The sequence below is a fragment of the Candoia aspera genome, chromosome 1, assembly GCF_035149785.1.
Source record: "Candoia aspera isolate rCanAsp1 chromosome 1, rCanAsp1.hap2, whole genome shotgun sequence".
Lineage (NCBI taxonomy): Eukaryota > Metazoa > Chordata > Lepidosauria > Squamata > Boidae > Candoia > Candoia aspera.
In genome coordinates, this window is record NC_086153.1 from 90585662 (window position 1) to 90609926 (window position 24265).

Sequence of the window (24265 nt, forward strand, 5' to 3'; positions counted from 1 at the left end):
TCTACTCTTTGCTCTGTATTTTCAATGTGGTAAGACCTCAGTTTAATGGGCCATTTTGGGGGAAAGAATTCCATTAAATCTGAATTTAAGAAATTTATATCATTTGCATAATTTTGTAGTTGACATGTTTACATCATTTGCATCTGTTTATATCATTTGTGTAATGGAAAAAACATAAAAAGTCAGGTAGTAATTATGTCCATGACATAAATTGATGCAAATGACTTAAATTACATCAAGTGTCCAGACAAACTTTGTGGGTGAGGTCTGAAGGCATATTTTATCCATTACATCCGTAGTCCATTAAATGGGAGTCCATTAAATTGAGGTTTCAATGTAATTTCATGATGCTTTAGATTAACTTTCTTCTCCCAATAGAGATGAAGAAGCCACTTCCAACCACCCTTTTTTATTTTACTGTGGCACCATGTACACTACAGCCCCTAACCCACTAATGGCACACCAGAAGAGCCTGTGTACATACCTGTGCATGCCTCTTTTAGAGGACATGCAAATAAATGTGGCTGTTTTTAAAAAAAATAAAAAGTGAGCACAGAGGATTGACCTTAAATTATCAAGCAAATGGGGAAGGAAAAATGTTGCCTCTTTTCTTGCTGTATTTAAAATGCTCACTCCAGATGGTTTTCCTCCTTGTGCATTTATGGAACATAAACAAGAATAAATGCACTAATGGAACCCCGGGAGGAAGAAAGTCATGGGGATTAGACACAAGGTAGGAAAAACATGCAGGGTAGAGCTTCTGGAATTCCCTTCAACTGTTCACCAACAGTGGCCATAGGAGGAGCCGGTATTTTTTAGAGTGTAGTGAAGTAATATGAGTTTCTCTGTGTGCATTTTGTCCCTAAGGACTAATGAAGATGTCTCTTGTAAGTGTATGTGTGAGAGAGAGGAGGCGGCATTTAATCAGAGTAGGTAGATACATGTTGCCTGGAGCTGCAAGAGTCTACTCAACATGTGTAGACTCTGAGGACAGTAAAATGCATGAAGAACAGCCCATCTTCTAATGCATAAGCCCCATTGGCTGGGTTTCCATAACACACTGAACCACAAACTAGCCAACCACATTGTAGCCCAGCATGTTCTGCAAATCCAGCCAGTGTGGCCAGTTTACAGTTCAGTATGTCAGGCAGACCCTGACAATTCAATTCATTACAAACCATGATTAAATGACTCACAAGTAAGCATCTTGTGTGAACACAGCCTCAGTATTTCCACAAGCTGCACTGTAGGAGAAAAAGTAAGAGCCAGATACAAACAAGAGCCAGGATCTTGTCCTTAAAGAGCAAAAAAGTTTTTGGGCAGTTAGTAACATTTTTTTCTCTGTTGGTGCGATAAAGTGCACCTGCTGAAATTCCTCCTGCATTTTGTGCAGCTGCTGAAGCCCAACTGAGCGCTCTCTTCATTTTGGCGTCTGGGATTGGAAGATTGCTTTCAAACTTGGGAGTGTGTTTGCCGGCTGTCAGTTACTCCCCTTTCTCTCTCTCCCCCTTCTTCCCTTCTGTGTGACCAGAGTCTTCCTTTGGGGCCTTCTCTTGTCATTTTCTTCATCTTTATTCCTTTTTTTGCCCCTCTAGGTAAGTGTGCCAAATCTTTTCTTGTTATTGATAGCTGAGAAAAGGGGGCTGGGTGTGGTCTTTTTATTATACAGCATTATTTTCTATGCTTTAAATACTTAGAAGATGAAAGCATGGGAGTGCATGAGAAAGACAAGATTACCAGCCTTGCTGAAATTTTCAGCAGAAGACGCAAATACAAAGTTGGTATTTTAGGAGAAAGGGAATTTAAAGCAGAATGCAAAGAAGGTCATTACTATGTAATATGAAAGTCATGAGGTTATTGACAAGGAAACCCAAATCATTATCATGGTTGACTTAAAATATGAGAAGTCCTGTATATGTTTCTGGAACGGTCTTCTTATTGCAACTAAAATATTCTGAATTTGTTAAATATATATTGTGCTCAGTAGGTCTTTTCTAACAATTTTTGAAATAAACTATGGTACTTCAAAGAATTGATAGAAAATATTGAGATTTTAATGTTTGAGAACAAGCTGTAACAAAGACTTGATGCTTGTGTGTCTCTCTCCCATCACACACACACACACCAGTCCCCATAATGCTTACATTTTAATTGGTGCCCACTGACCACTAATGAAATCTATTGATTACTTGGGGAATAAGTTCTATTTCATCCCAGTGGGGCTTGCTTCTAAGTAGATACAACTGTTTTCAAATGTTTGGTGGGATTCTTTGTGTATGTGTTTTGTAAATATAAATAATAAAGACAGTCTCCAGAGTGATCATCCTTTCTTGGCTAGGCTGAAAATAGCTTGTGACTTTAGAGCAGGTGTTGTGTGTCTTTCTGGGAGATCTACTGGGTGGAAGGGAATGGAGAGTCAAGATCTAAAAATAAGCAAACTCTTAAACTGTTGTACTGTGAAAAAGTCCTTGGGACAAGGAGAAGGACATTTTGTATAATTCATCTCTACTATAAAGAGGAAGAAAATGAAGTAAAGTTGTTAAGGCAACTTGTTGATGAGCTGTTCAGTAACTATTAATGTGAGTAATTAATCAGGAAAAGACAGATATATGAATATATTGTTGCTACATCAGAAAAAAGCATCATTAAACTTAGAGTAGTCATTAAAAAAGGATCTTAAAGAGGTGTTGCTTTAGTAGTAAATGAAGTTCAGCTGCATCTCCCTGAAGAGCACATTAGACACATGCCAATAACACTATGGATCCACAAAGCATTATTTTCTATAATATAATAACACTATGGATCCACAAAGCATTATTTTCTATGCTTTAAATACTTAGAAGATGAAAGCATGGGAGTGCATGAGAAAGACAAGATTACCAGCCTTGCTGAAATTTTCAGCAGAAGACGCAAATACAAAGTTGGTATTTTAGGTATTTTATATTAATGATAATATCACATTATGATCAGTAAACAAATGTATGGACTAAAGCTGAACATTGAATTTATTTCATAGGATGTATTTTCTTCCTGGTCCAGAAGGCACTAAAATAGCTTAAAAATGCCAGGCTTTGCAGCAGGTAGACCACAGATTCCATACCACTCACCCTATTATCTCACAAGCATTGCCTTTTAATATAGGGAGAGTGGTATGGAATCTGTGGTTTTATACATTTACTATAGATGAGATTATTTGCATAGTGGATAGGCTATAAATATTTAAGTAAATAAATAATGTTCATTACCTTTCCATTCATATTCAAGACAAGACTGTTTAATTTGCATCATAATTATTATATGCACTCCATATAATAATTCCAATATAATAATTGGAATGCATATAAAAATCTCCAACTTAAAGAGATCTTGAGGTGTTGCCTCAAGATCTCCTTCAGTTGTAGTACATGTACCCTGCCTTATCTTTACTGTTTCCATTATTAAGAAAAGTTAGATTCATACATTATGCTAAGCCATAATGTGGTTTGTTTGGTGAACCTAACCACTTGATTCAACAAGCTATGGTATATCAGAATGTATGAAACAGGTCAGTTCTTCTTGATGTCCTCAATTCTGTAGCTTGCCAAGAGCAACTGATTGTGGGTGCCTTCTGTTTATCAAGCATGAGATCACAAGGAAAACTAGATGTTTTCTACTATCTTCCTAATGAAAACTCACAGCTGGCCTCTCTCATGAAAAGAAAATGTCCAACCTCTAGGTTTAATGAATTTTACAATCGTACTTCCTTCCTTTGCTACACATTATCCAGAATCAGAATTCTGAAATGGATACTTACAAGATAGCAGAAGGTGTATCATTATAGTTCTTTGGAAAACAATCAGATGCTTGTTCAATACCAACCAAGTATGCCAAGAAACTCACTTCCTATTTTTAGCCATCGTACTTCATGCTGTTCAGATATCTTAAACTGGGAAATGCAGTGGAAATACAACCTGTGATATAATTCCAATGGTCCATGAAGGTTTCTTGCCCCCAAAATCCACAATGCAATTGTATGTGTGTGTATATGTATAAAATACACCTACCCATATTTCTGAACAGCAAATTGCTATCCTGTTCAGTGAGCTGTCTTACTCAGACATTTTTCAGTCAACAGAGTGTGGTCCATGATCAGACACAAGTCTAGCAATGTCTCTTTCCTTGTACTTAATCCAATAGAGTTTGTTCTGAAAAAGATTTCAAACCAGGGTAATTATTGCCAAATAATTCTTATACTAAGCTGTAGTATTTATATGTGAAAATGATAGAAATAATATGACAAGAGGCAGTAGAGTTCCTCTTCATTTTACAACCCACACAATGGGAAATAACTAAAAGGCCAAATCTAGTTTAGTCACTCAAAATTAACACAGCATCAAGAGTAAAAGGGCTCAAGCTTGCAACCAACTCCTTCCTCTCACTTTATCCTTCTGTTCTAATGCTGCTGCTTGGAATTACCCAAAACTACTTGCATTCAGCATTTCTATTTATTTGAACGTCCTTGTCCACTGAGCATAGCTGAAGGAACTACTACTATTGTACATAAGCAGAAAAGCAATTCACAGATTTTGTAACAGTTTCCAGAGCGTTAGGGTTAGTTTGAGAAAACATGCAAACAGAAAGATTAGAATCGTCATCAGCTATTTCCCCATGCAGATTGAAACTCTGCTGCAGCTGCCTTCATCCCAGAAAACAGATCAGGGTCTTCATTTAAGGCAGTATAACACACATTCCTCTGGACCAGAGTAACATTTCAAAGTCTTTATAGAATTCATTAACACAATATATATGTCTATATACCAGGGCATCCACATTCACTTTGTTTTGAAACAGGTATGAACAGTTTTAAATCTCTGGCTATTGAAGCTCAAAAGCCAAAAGACCACCTCCTAGTGATTAACTGGTACTTGATGGGATGAGAAGAAATGTGGTTCTCTGCAGATGCTAGATTTACAGAGTGTATCATGCAGTTACCATAAACTATATAGTTGGCATGGTCATACAATGCCACTAGCATGGGTATCAGAAGAATTAATCTTCTCGTTTCTCCCTTTTATACCGGATCTGAAGGAAAGGGAGCAAGTTATTTCAGACATTCTGGAGGAGAAAAGGCCCAAGTCAGAGGCCCATTCCAGAAACATACAGGTTACAGAGAGAACAGCCATCCAATGGTATACTTCAGTGCAAGGTATTTTTTAATGGGAGTCAGAAATAGCAAGCACCAAAAAAGCAAAACATACAAACTTAAAGTAATTATTTTAAAATCAATAACAAAAAAGGAAAAAGATGAAACTGTTGTGAGAGAATAGCTGCCATGCTGGTGTTCTTTTAAAACCAAGTGGTTAGTACAGAGTAGTCCACCTCTGATTACATTCAAGAACAGAAAAGAATAAGCAGTTGTATGGAAGGGTACTCTGTCTTTGAGTCCTTGAAGAACATCAGATCCCCTCCAAGTTGACTCTGGGTATGTCCAGCCAAGGTGCTAGGGGCACAGTCTGGTGGTGTGATCTGGGATGAGTTGGTGACTCTTGAGGAAGTAAACAGAGTTTACTTAATGAGCCAAGAATGGCCTGGATCCAACAAACAGGTGGCCAAACTAACCAGAGATGGTTAGTTTGGCCACCTGTTTGTTGGATCCAGGCCATTCTTGGCTCATTAAGGTGGCTAGGGAGATCACCTGTAGTGGGGTCCATATGGTGGTATTGGCCTCTTTGAGAGATGGAATGGTGCTGGTGGCCTTGAAGGAGGAAGGTTGTTGAGAAAGAGATTAGGCTGCAGTTACAGAGGACTCTGGAGGAAGCAGATTATCTAGACACAGTTCAGTCAGGGTTCAGATTGGGTTTTAGTATGGATATCCTTGGTCACTTTTGTTGATGACCTGTGGCAGAGCCAGAATGGGGATGATCTCTCAGCAGCTTCCAATACCATTGACCACAGTATCCTTCTGGACCAACTATGGGGGTTGGGAATTAGGTAATTTTCTTCCTTCCTTTGCAGTCAGTGTTGGGGGGGTGGGGAGAGATTGCTCCTTAGGACCCTCTTTGTGTGGTGTCACAGAACTTTGCACTCTCCCCCCTCCTGTTTCACATCTACATGCAACTACTGGGTGACATCATCCACAGTTTGTGATCTAATGATTCCCAGTTGTATCTTTTGAACTCAGGCCAGCCAAGTGAGTCTATCAAAGTTCTGTTCCAGTGCCTAGAGGCTGTGTGGGCCTGGATGGGGAGAAACTGGATCCAGTTCAGTCCTGAGTGGCTGTGGCTGTTGGAACCACCTACATCATGGATTTTTCATCTTTGCTCCTGGATGGTGTTTCACTTCCCCAAACAGGAATGCTGTGCAACTTGGGTGGTCTCTTAAACTCAGAGCTCCTGCTCAAAGAGCGGGTGGCAGTTGTGGCCAAGAGGACATTTGCACAGCTTTCTTTTATGCCAGTTGTGCCCTTTCCTGGATCAGTCAGCCCTCCAGACAGTCATGGCTTGAGTACTGCAATGCTGCCCTTGAAGACCACTTGGAAGTTTCAACTGGTCCAGAATGCAGCAGCATGAGCAGTGGTCAACTTGCCTCAGCATGCCCATGTGGCACTTTTGTTTCACAAGCTGCACTGGTTGCCAGTGTGCTTCTGGGTGTGATTCAAGGTGCTGGTTATCACCTATAAAGGAGTACATGGCAAAAGGCCCAGTTATATGAGGGACTGCCTGTCTCCCATGGTTTCTGCCCATCTAGTACAATCCAACAGAGTGGGCACAGTCTAGGTCCTCTCAGTTAAATGGTGTCATCTTTTGGGACCCAGGAAGTGTACCTTCTCTGTAGCGGAGCCTGTCCTCTGGAATGACACATGCACACACACACACCTGAGATCCATATGGTTCCCACACTGATGGCGTTCCAGAAGGCAATGAAAATCTGGCTATTGTCCCAGGCTTTGGGGTAGGGCGAATGGGATTCCCTTTTTTGGTGATGTTCTATGTTGTCTGGACTGCCACCTTGCAATTATTTTGAAGCTATTTCTGTAATTTGTTTCATTCTAATTTATTGTATTTTGTTGTTTTTTATTCTGCTATTTTTGTAAGCCACCCAGAGTTGGCTGGAATCGGGCAGCATCAAAACTGAATTAAATAAGATATCAAATAAGTCACTTGACGCTTGCCCATATCTGATCATATAGCTGTCCCAAACCTGAGATATTTCAAATATGTTCCCACATTGGGTAGGAATTGCAGGAACTCAAGTGCAGCACATACGCACTTGAATTCCCACAATTCAAGTTACCTAGTTAGACAAGGCTATGATAAGATTACATCTATTTGGATCTTGGGCAAAATAATTTTAATCTTTTCATTGGAATGTCACATTTTGTTATTTATTACTGAGATTGTTCACTTGGTGTTACCTTAGACGTGTGGAATATCAATACCTAAATAAAACTGTATATAAATAAGATGTCTGTTATCATGTGTGAAAAGCAAGCTGTCGACTTCTGCATCCGTTGTTTTGCCTCTTGCAATCTTCAAGATGTTTGTCTAAAACTGAGCTCTCTGTGCTGCCAGGTATCCGGCATGGACCATAACCAAAGCACCAGTGGCCAACCTGAACAGCAACAATTGCCTTCTGCAAGCCACCCTGAAGTTCTGCCTTCTCAGAATGGCTTCGGAAGAGCAAGTGAGACATTGCTGCCTCAGTCCCCTGAGAATGCAGCCCAGGCTGAGCCTGAAATAAAGCTCTGTGATATATCTGAGGAGCTGAGCCAACAGCTGGAGGACATTATTAAAACCTATGGGTCAGCTGCCGGTCTGGTGGAGGAAGGAAATATGAAAGCAACAGACGGACCTGAGAAAGGAGAATCTTTCAGTCCCGAGGATGGGGACTATGAAGATGGGTATGATGAGGCTGAGAAAGAACAGATCTCTTTGGGGGACACCTCTGGATTAAAGGAGGCCAGTATTCAGAAAGAACAAAAACTGGAAAAGAAAATCCTGAAAGGATTAGGCAAGTAGTTATTTATGTAACTGAAATGCAGAACGTAATGTGAGTCATTGACTGTATCAGGAAAAGCACCACAGTGGTCTCTGTAAAATTTCAGCATTTGCCATTGATCACATGTGCTCTCTTCTCCACCATTGCAAAAAAGCTGATTTTTCTGAAAAGCGGGGACTTGCTTTGTTTTCGATTGAAATGTTTTGGAAATTAGAAACACATTTCAGGCAGCAGTAAGCATTATGATAACGGAAGTGGGTAGTAACTGATCAATAATGCTGCAGTTTTGTACGTTGGACCCCAGATGTGCCAATGTGTTCATTTTTATTTATTTTATCCTGCATTTCCTAGGAGGTCAAGGTATAATGCACATGGGGATCTCCCCTCAGTTTATTCTCACAACAGTAACCCTTTGAAGCAGGTGAAGTTCAGAGAGGGTGAGGGCCAAAGCCACCCAATGGCTTCAGTGGTAGAATAAGGACTTGAATCTAGGTCTTCTCAGCCCAACATCCCAGTCCACCACATTGGCTTTCTTAGTTTTTTGGTGTGTTAAATAATGCAGCCTTCTCCTACAGTATATAATGTCTCCACTATGAAACAATGGATAATATCGTTATTTCATTTATTTTTATTTATTATTAAATGTATTCCCTGCCTATCTGCTTATATAGGTACTAAAGGGGCTTACAACAATGTAAGCAAAATGCAATAGTAAAATGGATATACCATACATACTCGGGGATAAGCTGAGAATTTTAGGTGCCAAAATACCACCCCCACAATTGGGTTCAGCTTATTTGCAGATGGGTTTATATGCGAATATATATGGTAGAACCAATTAAAAGCCTGACTGTTGAAAGAGATGCATTTTTCCATTGTCCTAAATACTGAAAATGTGGGGAGCCAGAAACACCTCCACACAAAGAGTCTTCCATGTACTGAAAGTCACACAGAAGAAGAGTATCTTCAATGGCCAGTGAAGGCATCTTCATCAGAACACGTCTTGCTGATCAAAGTAATTAGGCAGATCGATAGTGGGGAGGTGCCCCTTTAGACAGTCTGGTCATAAACCATTGGGGGCTTTAGAGGTAAAAACCTGTAGCTTAAATTGTACCTCACTGGCAGCTAGTTCAGGACAGGCATCATATAATCCTTGTACCATGCATGGCTTAGCAGTTCACTCAACAAATTTTGCACCAATTGCCATATTTTTAATGTTTTATTTATTTATAGACCTTATAGGCCACTCTAACCCACAAACTCTCCAATATATAATTGGGATTAAAACCATACGAACAGTTTTAAGGAACAGCTACACAGTGTTCCTATGGAACCAGGAATCACAAGTAAAAGCATGAACAGTAAAAAGACCCAATCTCACAAGAGGCAGTCAAGCAACCCAATCCTCATGATGTGATGAAACAGCCAGGTTTTCACAAATTGTCTGAAAGCCAGGAGGTAAGGGGCCAATTGCATATTGGAGGGGAATTCTATTCCAGAGGAGGTGGGATGACTGAGAAGGCATGCTTGCATAGCCTCTGAAGGTGACAACCTCAAACTGAGGGACATGTGAACCCACCTTACTGGATCTTATTAGATGGGCACATGTTACTAGGAGAAGGCAGTCCTGCAGATAACCAGACCCTGAGACCATTACCCATTCATTTCATTAAGTAACGTCATCAGTGCAATGATGTACTGATGATGATACCTAATTGGGTAATGAAACATCTGCAAGCAAACAACCAAGCTCAAGAGCACCAAGAACTCCACAGGTCAACCCTGAGCTACAGAGACTCTCTTCAATTGGAATATGGATAATCGTCACCAATTTGAACCAACTCAGGAAGGGTTTTAATTGGTGTATTAGCCATAGTTGTGCAAACACAACCTCACCATAGCTGCTGCCTGCAAAGCCAGTGACAGCTGAGAGTCAAAGAGCACTCCCAAACTGCAAAGCTGCTTTTCCTCAAATAGCCCATTATCAAGATTAGACGATATTCAAAGGTACTGAATGCTTCTTTGAAGTAATGTGGCAGGGAACAGTAGAGCTGGGTGTCATCAGCATTCACACACACACACTATTAAAATTCTACACATAAAATAAACATTAAAAAACAATACATACAGAAACATAAACTTGCAAATACAAAACTAAACATCTAACGTAAAAAAAAACATACAGTCCACTTCTGCCCTTCACTTTCCTCATGGATCCATTAACCATTTCTTATTCTTTCATACTGTTGTAATCACTATTTAAATTTTCCATTATCTCTCCTTATTTAATCTATTTTCCATCAAGCTATTTTTCTCTACTTTTACAATATAGTCCATAAACAGACTCCAGTCTTTAATAAACACCTCTGTAAATTTCTCTCTCATTAGACAGGTCAGTTTTGCTATCTCCGCCAAGTCCATAACTTTATATATCCAATCTTCAGCATTTGCAGTGTCTTTATTTTTCCACATCTGCGCATATAATAATCTTGCTGAACTGATCAAATACAACAGTAAAACACTGTGCTTTTTACTCAGTTCTTCCATAAACCCTAATAAGTACAGTTCTGATTTTTTTTATAGTAAATTTTATTAGGCTTCAAGAAAAGAATAAAAACTACAAAAAAACTACAAAGAAAAAAAACTTAAAAAGTGCCGAAACACAAGAAAAAAAATTTAAAGTTACAAAAGATGTGGCTTCTGAGTTTTAACAGCAAGGAAATAGAAAATTTCCATAATCAAATTCTTACTCTATATTAAACCAAAACACTTCTGTAAGTTATTCCACTTTATCACATAATAAAAATAACTAAGTACAGTTGCTCCTCCCCCTTATATTAAAATAAAGAAAAAAAATTCATATAAACCTCCTAAATCTATCTTTCCTCCAAAAGATAAAATATATTTAATTTTTCCCTTCCTACCACTATTCTATACATTTCTGTCTACTATAATAAGAATCAAATTAAAAAGCATGTAAGTTGTCTGCTATTATAGTTAATAGTACAATTATTTTAATAATTCCAATCTTAATAAACCCAAAAAACAAAGACAATTCAAAACAGTAATTCCATATCTTTAAAAGGGAATAACATCAATCAAATCCTTAAAGCAAACCAGATAAACATTCTTTAACCCTAATACAACTGTTTTAATGAAGTACAGTTCTGGTTTCATCTGAAAAGGGATTCCTATTATTTTCACCAATGTCCTGTGGATCACTGACCAAAAATTTTTGGCCACTTCACTAGTCCACCACATATGATAATAGGTTTCATCCTCTTTTCCACATTTCCAACATTTACTTGAGATATACTTATACATTTTTGATAGTTTCATAGGTGTCAAATGCCATCTATACATAATTTTATAAAAACTTTATCTTAAATTATTGCACAGAATAAATTTAATTTTGATGGCATTCTGTTCCAAAGAGTCAAATGACCTTCCCCAACAGTTTCATGTAGATATTAATCAGCACAGGGAACAAGACAGAATTCTATGGGACAGAATAGGTTAATGACAAAGGTATTGAATAGTAGTCTCTGCACCATCTTCTGGCCATGTCTTAATCTAAAGGATCAGAATCACTGCAACAGCACTGAAAAATATGACCCAGCCCTGTGGGGCAGCCTGGAAATATAACATGGTTGACATCTAGGTTTCTGCATTCTTTTAGCGTACCACCCTACAAAACATAATCGTTTTAATTCTGGGACAAAAGGTAGGTATAAAATTGCTGCAGCAATAGAAAAGGAGACCAATCGAGTTCATCATCAGTAGGTGTTCTATGCATCATCTTCCTGATCTTTCAAAATATAGAAGCAACTAAACCTAATTAGTCACAGTTTTTAGATTAAAATATATTCATACAATCTTAATTTTGTCTGATGCAGCCTCACTTTGCTAATGGCCACTGGATGCCATTTTTCCGTTTCAGGAAAAGAGGCTACCCTGCTGATGCAACATTTGACCAAGCTGAATACACCAGAAGAGAAATTGGATGTCTTATTTAAGAAGTATGCTGAACTGGTTAGTACAGCACTTATGAAGGTCTGTGGTAGGGGAAAAAACTGCTTAAAAACATCTCCTATATAATGCAAAACGGCCAGATTGCAGCCTGGAAGCAGATACAATATCTGCTTAATATCCCTGCTTAAGCATGGAAGATGCCATCTTAAATTTGGGGAAGGGAAGTTTCTCCCACTCATTTGCCTTTTTCAGTGATATATGACACACAAGTATCAGCAGTCCTGCTTGACAGGACAGGTAGAGGTACAGATGAGAGAACTGGGCAAGTGCACAACAGACAGGAGATTTAGCTGTGCTTCATGTGTTACTTCCATTGGACAACCATAACAAACTCGATGTTGGATTGAAACTTGACATTCCTGACTTGTATCCTTTTGAAAGCTGTCTCTGGAATAAGTTTCATGGTTAAACTGGGGGAGCAGGCAGCATGACAGGATAGCATGTTTAGGGAGGAGAGGAGGGATAACAAGGAAGGTGGAAAACTTCTGTGGCAATTTGCGTGCTCCTCTCCCCCCCCCTTTCTTTCTCTCTCTCTCTCTCTGTGTATATACACACAGTATATACACACTGTGTGTGTCTGTGTGATAATGCATATAACCTAGTATGATAAACTGGGGACCTTTCTTCCCAGGCACTTAATCATAGCACAAACATGCCCTGGCAAATTCTTCCCTGATCTCATGATTGTCTTCATCTGATTGCCTGTCCATAACTGAGGAACCTTAAGTTGTCCTAACCTGTGGACTCATTACAGTCAGAATTTAAGCACGGACATGGGACTGAAACTGCATCTGTCACTCTCGAAAATGACCTAGAACAGGGCTAGGATAAGAGAGACTCAACTGTCCTTGTCCTATTGGATTTCTCAGCAGCCTTTGATCACAATATACTGGGTCAGCTGCAAGGACTGGGATTGGAGGGCACCGTATTGGAATGGTACCCCTCCTTCATAAGGAGGTGACCTTGGGGGAGGAGAGGTCAGAACTTGAACACTTTGCTTAGTTTGGATAGCACATAAACCAGAAGCATGACCGCATTGGCAGGCTTTGCATTCAAGGTAAGGTGTTTTTCATCATGCTCTGGGTTACACTCTGTTTCAGCATAGATGCCTTTCCTCAGTTTTGGCTGGTGCACCAATTGTGGCCATTCCTGGAAGGGGAGGCACTGAGTGCCCAAACTCATATTGTTGCCTCTCACCTGGATTGCCTTATTTGTATTACATGGGGCTGCCCTTGATGACCATCCAGAAACTTCAGGTGGTACAGAACGCACCTGCCTGAGTGATAAGGGGTCAGACCCATTATCGCCATTTACACAGTTACTATGGCAGCTGCCCTGGCAGTTTGCTTTTGTGTATACTTCTACAGTTAGTTATCTGATACACCCTATTCCAAGTAGAATCTACTCATCCAATCTATACAAACAAAGAGTATCTTGCAAGGGGTCCTCACCTATGGGTACATCTAACAAAAGGAGACTTGGAAGCAGGCCATCCATTCAGGAGCTCCCTTCTATAGAACAGACTGCCCTGAAAGGCAAGAGGGGGCCCTTTCCTTGTGATCTTCTGAAGGCTTATTGAAACCTGTTGTCATGATCGCCGTTGCAATGGTTGCGACATCGCAATGGCTCGCATGACAAAGCGCAGAGGCTTGTCAATGACTAGAGAGGGACGGGCGATAAACAGACAAAGAAGATAATGGGTTTGGGAAATCTACAAGCTCTCATCGCCCGGTAATCAACCATTAGCACCAGTATCAAGGAAATGATCAGGGCGAGGTTCGGAAAGGTGCGTCCGGGCGCTTTCAAGAAATTCCGAAGCCTAATCGCCCGGTAATGGACCATCACTCCGCAAAAGGATCAACGGGGCAATGCCCGAGGCGAATGGGGCTGGACGACCTCTCACCTATGGATGGCCTGTCACTCCGGAGAACTCATGAGGAACACCCGGGGAGCATGGGGGTGGAGCGCTGGTTGGCACGAGACTATTTAATTCAACTTTTGGTGCGCTTCCCTCACTCTCAGCTTTCTACTGGTGTGCATTCTATTCTGAATAAAAGCCAGAACTTAAACTTGCTTTAGAGTCTGAGTCTTTTATTTAGTCTTAGGCACTCCTCACATAAAGCTGAGAGTCCTTCAAGAACGAACCTCGCCAGCCTCTACCAGAAAATTTTTTTTGCGAGAGAAGCAGCTGGCGATGACTGAACCGGGGACGATCCTGGAGTCGGCACTTCAGAGCAGAGACGCAAAGGACTCAACGCGAGGGGGGGAGGCGACCAGACAGCTTCTGGAATCGGCACTCCCGAGATGGGACACAAGCCCCACCCCTACCCACACCGCACCCCAGTTGGGAGCCTGGAGCCCCAGCACGGAGTGGAGGGCCCTGATGGAAGAGGGAGGCGTGAGTCAACAACACTTCAGGTGGGACGTCATTGCGGACCCCCAGCCAGGGACATCCCACACCACCTGGAGACTTCAATACCCCCAGACGCCCAAAAGGGAATTCGCAGGACCGCCGATCAGACCACAACCGGCAGCACCGAGGATGGACAATCCCATCACACCAGACAGGATCAGGGCTCTGGAATCCAGGGTGCTATCATTAGAGCACCTGCTGCAATCCCTGTCAACTGCGGTGAGTGAACTCACGAAGAGTACGGCCGCGCAGGGCGCAGGGAGGGGTCTCGGCATCCCACCCACCCTATCGCCGACCCCGAGAGGAAGGGGCCAGACGTGGGACTTACTCTCAGGGCCCCGTGGTTTTATTCCAGTGGGGGCCACCCCTACTCACACGCACATGGGAGTTTCTCCAGTTGGTGGGATCACTAAAGACTTTCCAGTCAAATTTGATGGTGACCCCACGAACCTGTCATTCTTCTTAACAAACGCGACAAACTACATCCAACTATACGGCCATTGTTTTGCATCAGAAGGGGCTAAAATCTTGGCTATTGCCACTAAACTGAAGGGCAGAGCTGCGGACTGGTACGTTCAAATGTCAGAGTCCAGAGCCCCAGCCCTAGCTACCTTCCACACCTTCCTGGCTGCCTTGAAGCGGTACTTTGAAGACCCCTTGGCGAAAGAGAGGGCTAAAAGCACACTGAAAGAACTTAACCAGGGACAGAAATTGGTCACGGATTACGCCCTAGAATTTAAGGTCTTAGCAGGGAAGATCCCTGAATGGTCGGAGGCCACCCTGATTGACATGTTTAAAGATGGCCTCAATCGAGAGGTCTTACAATGGGCGCTGTACAGAGACAATCCAGATTCACTACATGACTGGATCTGTCTTGCCGGGAAGGCTGAACACACCCAGCACACCTTCATGCTGGCAGCTAAGAGGGACAGGCTTCCTCCCAGTGGGAAAGGACCAGCGCCACAGTCGGGCCCAACATGGGATGGCGAAAGACAACGTCGCTTTGCCCGAGGACAATGCATCAGGTGCGGGAAGGTGGGTCACTGAGCGGCGGAATGCCACAAGGCTAGGACGGCGGATTGCCCATCTAGACCGACGCAGAAGGCTCCACAGAAACTGCCTACCCCCCCCCCCCGACGGCTGACAGCGGCACTAGCGACCCAGGACAAAGAAGAGGACGTCTACCTCACGGAGGACGGGTCAGCCGTCCTGAAGCAGCCGGCGGAAAACGCCTTCCACCTGTCCTAAACAGCGCCGCTGGACAGGTGGTGGAGAATGGGCGCGATGACACCAGGGTGAGTGCGGACTGTCCCATCCTGGCCATAACAATTGAACTGAGCTACTACTCCAAGACCATCGAAGTCGGGGCTTGGGTGGACTCCGGGTGTTCCAGATGCCTGATCCACCCCAACCTAGTCGCTGCGCTAAAGTTACCCTGTTTCCCGCTCCCGAAGCCACTGCTCTTCCAGCAACTTGATGGTTCCATGGCAGGGGGTGGGCCGGCCACCCAGGGTACAGGGAACGTTACCCTACAAATGGGCACGCACAGGGAAACCATAGGCTTCGTGGTCACCCCGGTGGACAAGCCTATAGTGGTTCTGGGAATCCCCTGGCTAACTCGCCACAATCCCTACATTAACTGGAGGACCCGTACGATAACATTTGAGGATGGGTTCTACCAAGCACCTGACAAGGGGAAACCCCTCACTTTGATGGCAGGGAGGGCAGAGATTGTCGACCCTCAGGTTCATGCTTCCCCCATGGAGGGGTTGCCAGAACAATATGCAGACTTCGAGGATGTCTTCGGGGAGGAGGAAGTGGACCAGTTACACCCCCCCCCCATCGCAAGATGGACTGTGCCATCGAACTACTCCCTCATGTCCTATTGCCTAAGCCAAAGATTTACCCAATGACACTGAAGGAGTTGGTGGCATTGCGGGACTTCCTCGATAAAAACCTCGCACGGGGCTTCATTGAACTGGCAAACTCGCTGGTTGGAGCGCCTGTTCTGTTCCGCGAAAAGAAGGACGATACCCTAAGACTGTGTACAGACTATCGCAGGTTAAATTCAGCTTCCTTGTCAAACAAGTACCCCCTCCCCCTCGTGAAAGACATGCTGGCACACTTGTCGACTGGAAAGGTCTTTTCCAAACTTGACCTCCGCAAGGCGTATTATCGCATTCGCATCAGGGAGGGGGACGAATGGAAAACAGCTTTTAACTGTCCCTTGGGCTCCTTCCAGTATAAGGTACTGCCATTTGGTCTTGCGGGGGCCCCGGGGGTTTTCATGCAACTAATTAATGAGGTTCTGCATGACCATTTGTTTAAAGGGGTACTGGTTTATCTGGACGATGTCCTGATATACTCCAAAACTGAGAAAGAACACAAAAGATTGGTAAGACAGGTTCTCACCAAGCTCCGGCACGCTAAACTTTATGCTAAGCTCTCCAAGTGCGAATTCCACAAGTCGCGCCTGGATTACTTAGGCTACAGGATTTCAGATAAGGGCGTCGAAATGGACCCCACTAAGGTCCAGGCTGTTTTGAGCTGGGAGCGCCCACGCACCCGGTGCCAACTCCAAAGTTTCCTGGGATTCGCAAATTTCTACAGATCCTTCACAAAAGGGTTCGCAGAAATTGCCCTGCCCTTGACTGACTTGTTGCGGACCAAAGGCGTCGGGGAGACGTGCAAGGTAAAAAACCCAGGGGCCGTGCTCAATTGGACTCCCGCCTGTCAGACTGCTTTCGACCGGTTGAAAGCTCTCTTTACAGTGGAGCCAATTCTATCCCATCCCGACCCAGAACGGCCTTTCGTCGTGCAGGCTGATGCCTCTGATTTTTCCATTGGGGCTATCCTATTGCAAAAGGATCCTGCCGGACTCTTGAAGCCCTGTGCCTATCTCTCCCGGAAATTTTCCAACACGGAAAGGCGCTGGCATGTCTGGGAAAAAGAGGCATTTGCAGTAAAAGTGGCACTGGAGGCTTGGCGTCACCTGTTAGAAGGGGCGACTTGCCCTTTTGAGGTCTGGGCAGACCACTGCAACCTCGAGGCGCTTCGCACGCCCAGGCGCCTCAGCCCTAAGCAGATTCGCTGGGCTCAATTTTTCAGCTGTTTTAACTTTCAGCTGAAGTTTATCCCAGGGAAGAAGAACTTTTTGGCAGATGCACTTTCCCGACTGCCCCAGGACGCGGAACCTGCCCCCGACGTTGTAGGGACTGTGCTCTCTGAATCTCAATTGGGTTTGGCTGCTGTTACCCAGAGCCGCGCTCGGGAACAGCCCTCCCCCCCCTTGCGAATGACTGCGGCACAGCCCGCCCCGGGCCGCCGGCAACCGCAGATGCCGGGTGGGTTGCAAGCAGATTTTGCACTCGCCTTAAAATCTGATCCCTGGCTCCTTGCTAACCCTGACAAGGTCTCCATGGAACAAGACCTCGCCTGGGTGGAGGGTCGTTTATACGTCCCTGACTCGCAATGGTCAACTATCCTCAGCTGGTCCCATGACAGCAAACAGGCTGGTCATTTCAGATTCCTCAAATCCCTCCACTTGACCCGACGCCAATTTTGGTGGCCCTCGCTGAGGAAGGATGTCAAAACGTATGTGGCATCCTGCCCTGTCTGCGCAATGTCTAAACGACCATCCGGTAAACCCCAGGGGCTGCTGCAGCCCGTGGCTAACCCTTCACGCCCTTGGGACGAAATCTCTATGGATTTCATCATGAATTTACCACCCAGTCAGAAGAAAACAGTCATTTGGGTAGTCAAAGACTACTTTTCCAAACAAGCTCATTTTGTCCCCTGTGCCTCTATCCCGTAGGCACAACAGCTGGCAAAGCTCTTTTTGGTGCATGTGTACCGCCTTCACGGCTGCCCCTCTCGCTTGGTGACCGATAGGAGCACACAATTTACCTCACGGTTTTGGTGGGCTTTTTTGAAATTAATCGGCACCAAGCAAGCATTGTCAACCTCCTGGCATCCCCAGACGGACGGATCTACTGAGATTCTCAATGCCACCCTGGAACAATTCCTCCGCTCATACATCAACTACCACCAGGACGACTGGGTGGATTTGCTCCCTTTCACGGAGGTTGCATACAAACGCTGTGCATCAAAGCACGGGACAAACCCCCTTCGGGGTGGTGTCGGGTCGGGACTTCGTCCCCATTCCCAATCTTCCACAGCCCCCGTCTCCAGCAGTGGCGGCCTGTGATTGGGGTCCTAAACTCGCAGACTCCTGGCCAGTCATTAAGGACACTCTCGAGGCACAGACCGCATACAAACTTCAGGCTGACAGGCACAGGCGCCAACAGCCGCCTTTCTGAGTAGGGGACATGGTTTACCTCTCCACTAAATTTATCAAGTCACCGCAGCCGTCCAAGAAACTGGCCCCCAAATTTATTGGCCCCTTTCAGGTTACACAAATTGTGAACCCGGTCACGGTGCGTTTGGATCTACCTCATAATTTGAAGTGGCTGCACCCTGTGTTCCACTGCAGCCTACTCAAGCCGGCCAGTGACCCCTCCCGGTGGCATCCACGCACCCCCCCCACCCGTCATGATCGACGGACAACAGCACTTCGAAGTCAAGGAGGTTCTCGACTCCCGCAAGCTTCGTAGCTCCCTCCAATACTTAGTGCGCTGGAAACACTTCCCCCACCCTGAGTGGGTCACTGCCCGCGACATTCAGGCCCCTGAGCTAATCCGCAACTTCCATATGGCATATCCCTCCAAGCCCTCGGCTTGATTTTCTTTAGAGGGGCGGTATGTCATGATCGCCATTGCGATGGTTGCGACATCGCAACGGCTTGCATGACAAAGCGCAGAGGCTTGTCAATGACTAGAGAGGACGGGCGATAAAGACAAAGAAGATAATGGGTTTGGGAAATCTACAAGCTCTCATCGCCCGGTAATCAACCATTAGCACCAGTATCAAGGAAATGATCAGGGCGAGGTTCAGAAGGGCGTGTCTGGGCGCTTTTGAGGAATTCCGAAGCCTAATCACCCGGTAATGGACCATCACTCCGCAAAAGGATCAACGGGGCAATGCCCAAGGTGAATGGGGCTGGACGACCTCTCACCTATGGATGGCCTGTCACTCCGGAGAACTCGTGGGGCATACCTGGGGAGCGTGGGGGTGGAGCGCTGGTTGGCACGAGACTATTTAATTCAACTTTTGGCGCGCTTCCCTCACTCTCAGCTTCTGGTGTGCATTCTATTCTGAATAAAAGCCAGAACTTAAACTTGCTTTAGAGTCTGAGTCTTTTATTTAGTCTTAGGCACTCCTCACACCTGTTTATTTCAGAATGCCTTTGGGATCTAAAATTTTGTTGCCCTGCGTATGACACAGCACTGTGAATATGCCATGGTAGAATCTCTGCAGTATGATGTAGTCATTCTTTTTTATTGTATTATTTTATTGTTGTTATAAAGATTTGCTGACTTATAGAGTGTTAACTAGTTAAAAAGGGACTATAGAAGGAAAGTCATGTTATTCTATGATGGCAAAAAATCAGGAATCTGTAGCACCTTTCCCAACTAACACACCTTAGTAAATGCTTTTGGCATTTTTATTAAATGTATCAGAGTTGTTAGTTGGACTTTATTATATGCCTTTTAATAAAATATGTTAGTTTGAAAGGAATTATGTGATTTCTGAATAAAAGAGGTATAAAAATCTTCATAAATAAATGCATTCTCCGCCATCTATTCCATCTCCCATCAGCCAGCCAGCGTTTTGAACACCCCACACACACTGAACTGAATTGCACATCACTTAATTTAATTTTGAATGGAGTTTCTGGAAGTAATAATTTGGAAATGGGATAATTAACTGAAGAACTGATAACATTTGGAGCAGGATCTGGAATAAAATGGAGAAACTAATTGGGATAATCCTTACTTGATTTCACACTTAATTTTGGTGTGAGAGAAACTAGGCAGACACTTTTTTTCTGATATTTTTCCTCCTCCACCTGTCCACTGCCATTGCAAATTAGCTGAATAATCTATTTTGTTTGGATGAAAATTAGCTTACTTTGGCTTTCTATGAAATTTAAATACATTTCAGTACAGTAATTATTCCTAAATATTTATTTTATTTATTTTCTATCCCACTTTTATTATTATTATAAATAACTCAAGGTGGGGAACATATCTATTACTCCTTCCTCCTCCTATTTTCCCCACAACAACAACCCTGTGGGCTAAGAGAGAGTGACTGGCCCAAGGTCACCCAGCCGGCTTTCATGCCTAAGGCGAGACTAGAACTCTCAGTCTCCCAGTTTCTAGCCTGGAGCCTTAACCGCTAGGCCAAACTGGCTCTCTAAATATCCATACTATATGCAGAATGGTATCATATCTATTATGGTATCATATCTGTTAAATGCCTAAGAATGGCCTTGTTCTAAGTTCTCTTGCTTTGCTTATTTGTTCTTGTCCACATACTTTCAGCTGGAAGAACATCGTTCTGAACAAAAACAGCTGAAGTATCTGCAGAAAAGACAGACGCAGCTCATAAAGGAGAAGGACCAATTACAGAGTGAACACAGCAGAGCCATCCTTGCCCGGAGCAAATTGGAGAGCCTTTGTAGGGAACTCCAAAGACACAACAAAACCCTGAAGGTAATGAGAAGAGAAATCTCTAGGGGTGGTCAGAAGGAAAAGCTTAATTCATTTGGTACCTTTAACTGGCTCACAATAGATTGGCAAGGAGCATTAATTCATAACTGAACTCTAGTAGCAACAAAGTGGTTTCCTGCTTCTGTCTAAATAATACTTTGGAAATAATTGAAACCTACTCCTGTATTATGCCTAATTTAATATTGTTTCCTGGATTCCCACTTTCATCTAAAATGACTGAAGCCAGATGTACAGGGATATAACCCAGGTTTATTCCATTGGTATCCCCAACGGCTATGTATGGAAACAGCTGCTGGGTTATAAAGCTTTACTTCAGTTTTATGTGCAGCAACAAATTGTGAGGTATACAAGTGGACATGTTTGGGTGAGCTTGGTACAGCTAAAACAATATTAAGTTCCTCCAGAAACCCACAAAATAATGTCAATAATGCAATAATACAAACAAAGAAATTGGTCCCAGTCTCACATGGGCCATTATTACACCACTGCTCCTTCCAGCCTTAAGATGCCAAAAATAACACAAATGCATATTCCTGGCTGCAAAATTGGCCCACTTCTGATGTAAGCTAATATAAAATTAATTAAAGCAGCATCCAAAGCCTGATAAGGCCTGAATTATGTAACTGATCCATTTCTGTCCTGGCCCAAGCAGATCACCTTTTTCAAACCAAGAGCTACATTTAGCCTTTGAGCAATAAACTAGTGGTATAAAAAAAAAAGGTGTGGCCAGGAGAAATAATTGGATGGAATCAACTCTCCCTACATTTTAATTAATCTAAATTTGCATTTGCATTTAATGTTAAATTTAATTAAAGCAATTAACCTGTTTTTCCTTGTGTACTTAATGATTTTTTCCTTGTCTCTCATCGAAAACTACAGTTGGTAGCAGCAATTTTTAGAGGCTGTCTATATTCAGAGCATTAAGGGATTATATGGAGACCTGATTATATGGATATATAAGGCCCCAGGTTAGGCCTCAATAATGGAACTGGCTCCCAAAAACACCTGTGGAGGAAGTAGGAAGGGACAAGCAAAGTGTTATTGCAAAGAATTACCTGCTCCGGTCTGCTGAAGTGGAAGGTATTAGAACAGTGTTTCTCCACCTTGCGAGCTTGAAGCTGGCTGGGGAATTCTGGGAGTTGAAGTCCACACATCTTCAAGTTGCCAGGGTTGAGAAACACTACATTAGAAGTACAAGAGTCTGAACCAGAATGAGTGGAGGGGGGGAAATTGTGGGGGAAGGTATTTTTGCAAATGTCTACCAAGATTTCTTTTGAGAAGAAATATTCCTAGAGAGTGCCCAGATAGATGACAGCCCTTAATCATCCTTGGCTGATTTCAAAAAACTAAATACTGTAAGGTTGGACCTAGCTAGTATGTGGATGGAAAGGAACCAGGAAATCCCAGGGCCATAAGTTACACTGGGAAGATTTTAAAAAATCTTGGAAGAGGGCAATGGCAAACCATTTCCAGAAGGACTATGTAGAACTATAAAGTTCCCATGGGTTAGATTCAGCTTGAACAAGACTACCTTACTTTAGTCCTAGATTTCTGGTGTTTTCTTATGCTCTTTTGATCCCTACTGGTTTAATTTTAATAGTTAAAATAAAAAAACAAAGGCCATACCTTAAGTTTGCTCATTACTGTTGGGATATCAGCTGGTGAAGGGGGGTAGAAATCTGCTTTTTTACTTCTTCCTATATAAGATTGCAGTGATGGAGAAAGGTCATCCAGTTGTTGCATTACAGGAAGAGACTCTTCAGCGGGCAAGAGAAGAAGAAGAAAAGAGGAAGGAGATCACAAATCATTTCCAGGGCACACTGAATGATATTCAGGCACAGATTGAGCAGCAAAGCGAGAGGAACATGAAGTTGTGCCAGGAAAATACTGAGCTGGCTGAGAAACTGAAAAGCATCATTGATCAGTACGAAGTGAGAGAGGAGGTAAGAGCAATGTGGCAAGTGGTCCTTGTTTAGTGACTGCCTCATACAGTGACCGTTCACAGTTACAAGAGTGATGAAAAAGTAACTTTGTGACCAGTTGTCACATTTACAACCTTCACAGGTCTGTAAAGCAAAGGAAAGCTGAAGTAAGATCATAAGCACAGTCACGTTTTCACTTAGCGACCACTTTGCTTGAAGACTGAGTGGCCGGTCCCAATTGTGGTCACTAAATGAGGACTACCTGTACTTCTCTCCAGGGTGTTCCACCCAAAGCCAAGAGTTAGATGTGGCCTTGTGGAGTAATAGTAACCATCCTTTTGTCCCAGAATGTTAGGTGTTGCAGGAATCAAATTAGGCAAAATTAAGCAAAATCAATAAGGGATTCATTCCCCTTGCAATTTCAGACTGGTAGCTACAATGTCGAAGCTATATTTTGGACTTCCTGGGGTTTTGCCTGTCTTCTGTTTTTTATGCTGTCTGCCTTGATGATAAGTTATTTAGAACTCAGAAGCTTAAATGCCTTTTTGTGACTTCTTTAGTGGTCTTGTTATAGATTTGGGATTTTTTTTCCTCTCCTCAAAGAATAGAGCTATTATTGTTGTTTTGTTATGTGTTCCTCCCTTCACTGCAGCTAACATGACACAGACCTCTTACTCAACTCAGAACTCATGGTTTAATCTTTCCTTTTTGCACTTTAGTAAAACAACAACATATGTATTCAACAACATCGGGGGTCAGTAAGTTAGTTGAAGTCCATGAGATGATGTTGTTTTATTGCTGATTGGCTTTTGCCTTCGGCTGCCATTATAGGCTTTTATATTGTTGTACTTGGATGTTTATTTTTGTGTTGTGTTTTTATGTAATGTTTGCCACCTAGAGTCGCTATGGTGAGATGGGCAGCCATATAAATTGAATAAATAAAATAAACATGTTTGGAATGCTACAAATAAATTTCAGTAGCTATAATGCATAAACTAAGAAATCTCAACTTATGTACTTGATTTTATACACAATTTTGTAGCTTATAATTTCACAATTATTTTTATTGGAGATATTTAAAATCTTTAAATAATTTTAAAATAGCAATCTCTTTCCAACAAGAAGAAGTTTAGAATGCAATAATAATTTTGAAATACTTTCTGCTATTTTACGTATGTTATTAACAGCACAATTCTGTACTTGTTTACTAAAAATAAATCCCAATGAGACTAATTCCTAGATTCAGAGAGACTGCAGTCTTAATCATTACTTTACCATTTCCCCCT

General features: G+C 42.8%; 1 protein-coding gene across 1 annotated transcript in view; it reads left to right on the plus strand.

Annotated features, from left to right (window-relative positions):
* Positions 1-1438: 1438 nt before the first annotated feature.
* The window catches only part of TXLNB (taxilin beta), a 38180-nt gene continuing 15353 nt past the window's right edge, over positions 1439-24265 (plus strand). Inside the window, exons 1-5 of the mRNA XM_063309298.1 lie at positions 1439-1595; positions 7551-7989; positions 11918-12009; positions 20869-21039; positions 22806-23000. Of these exons, the coding sequence (XP_063165368.1) occupies positions 7560-7989; positions 11918-12009; positions 20869-21039; positions 22806-23000 (888 nt within the window). The 5' untranslated portion in view covers positions 1439-1595; positions 7551-7559. The remainder of the gene's footprint in view (positions 1596-7550; positions 7990-11917; positions 12010-20868; positions 21040-22805; positions 23001-24265) is intronic.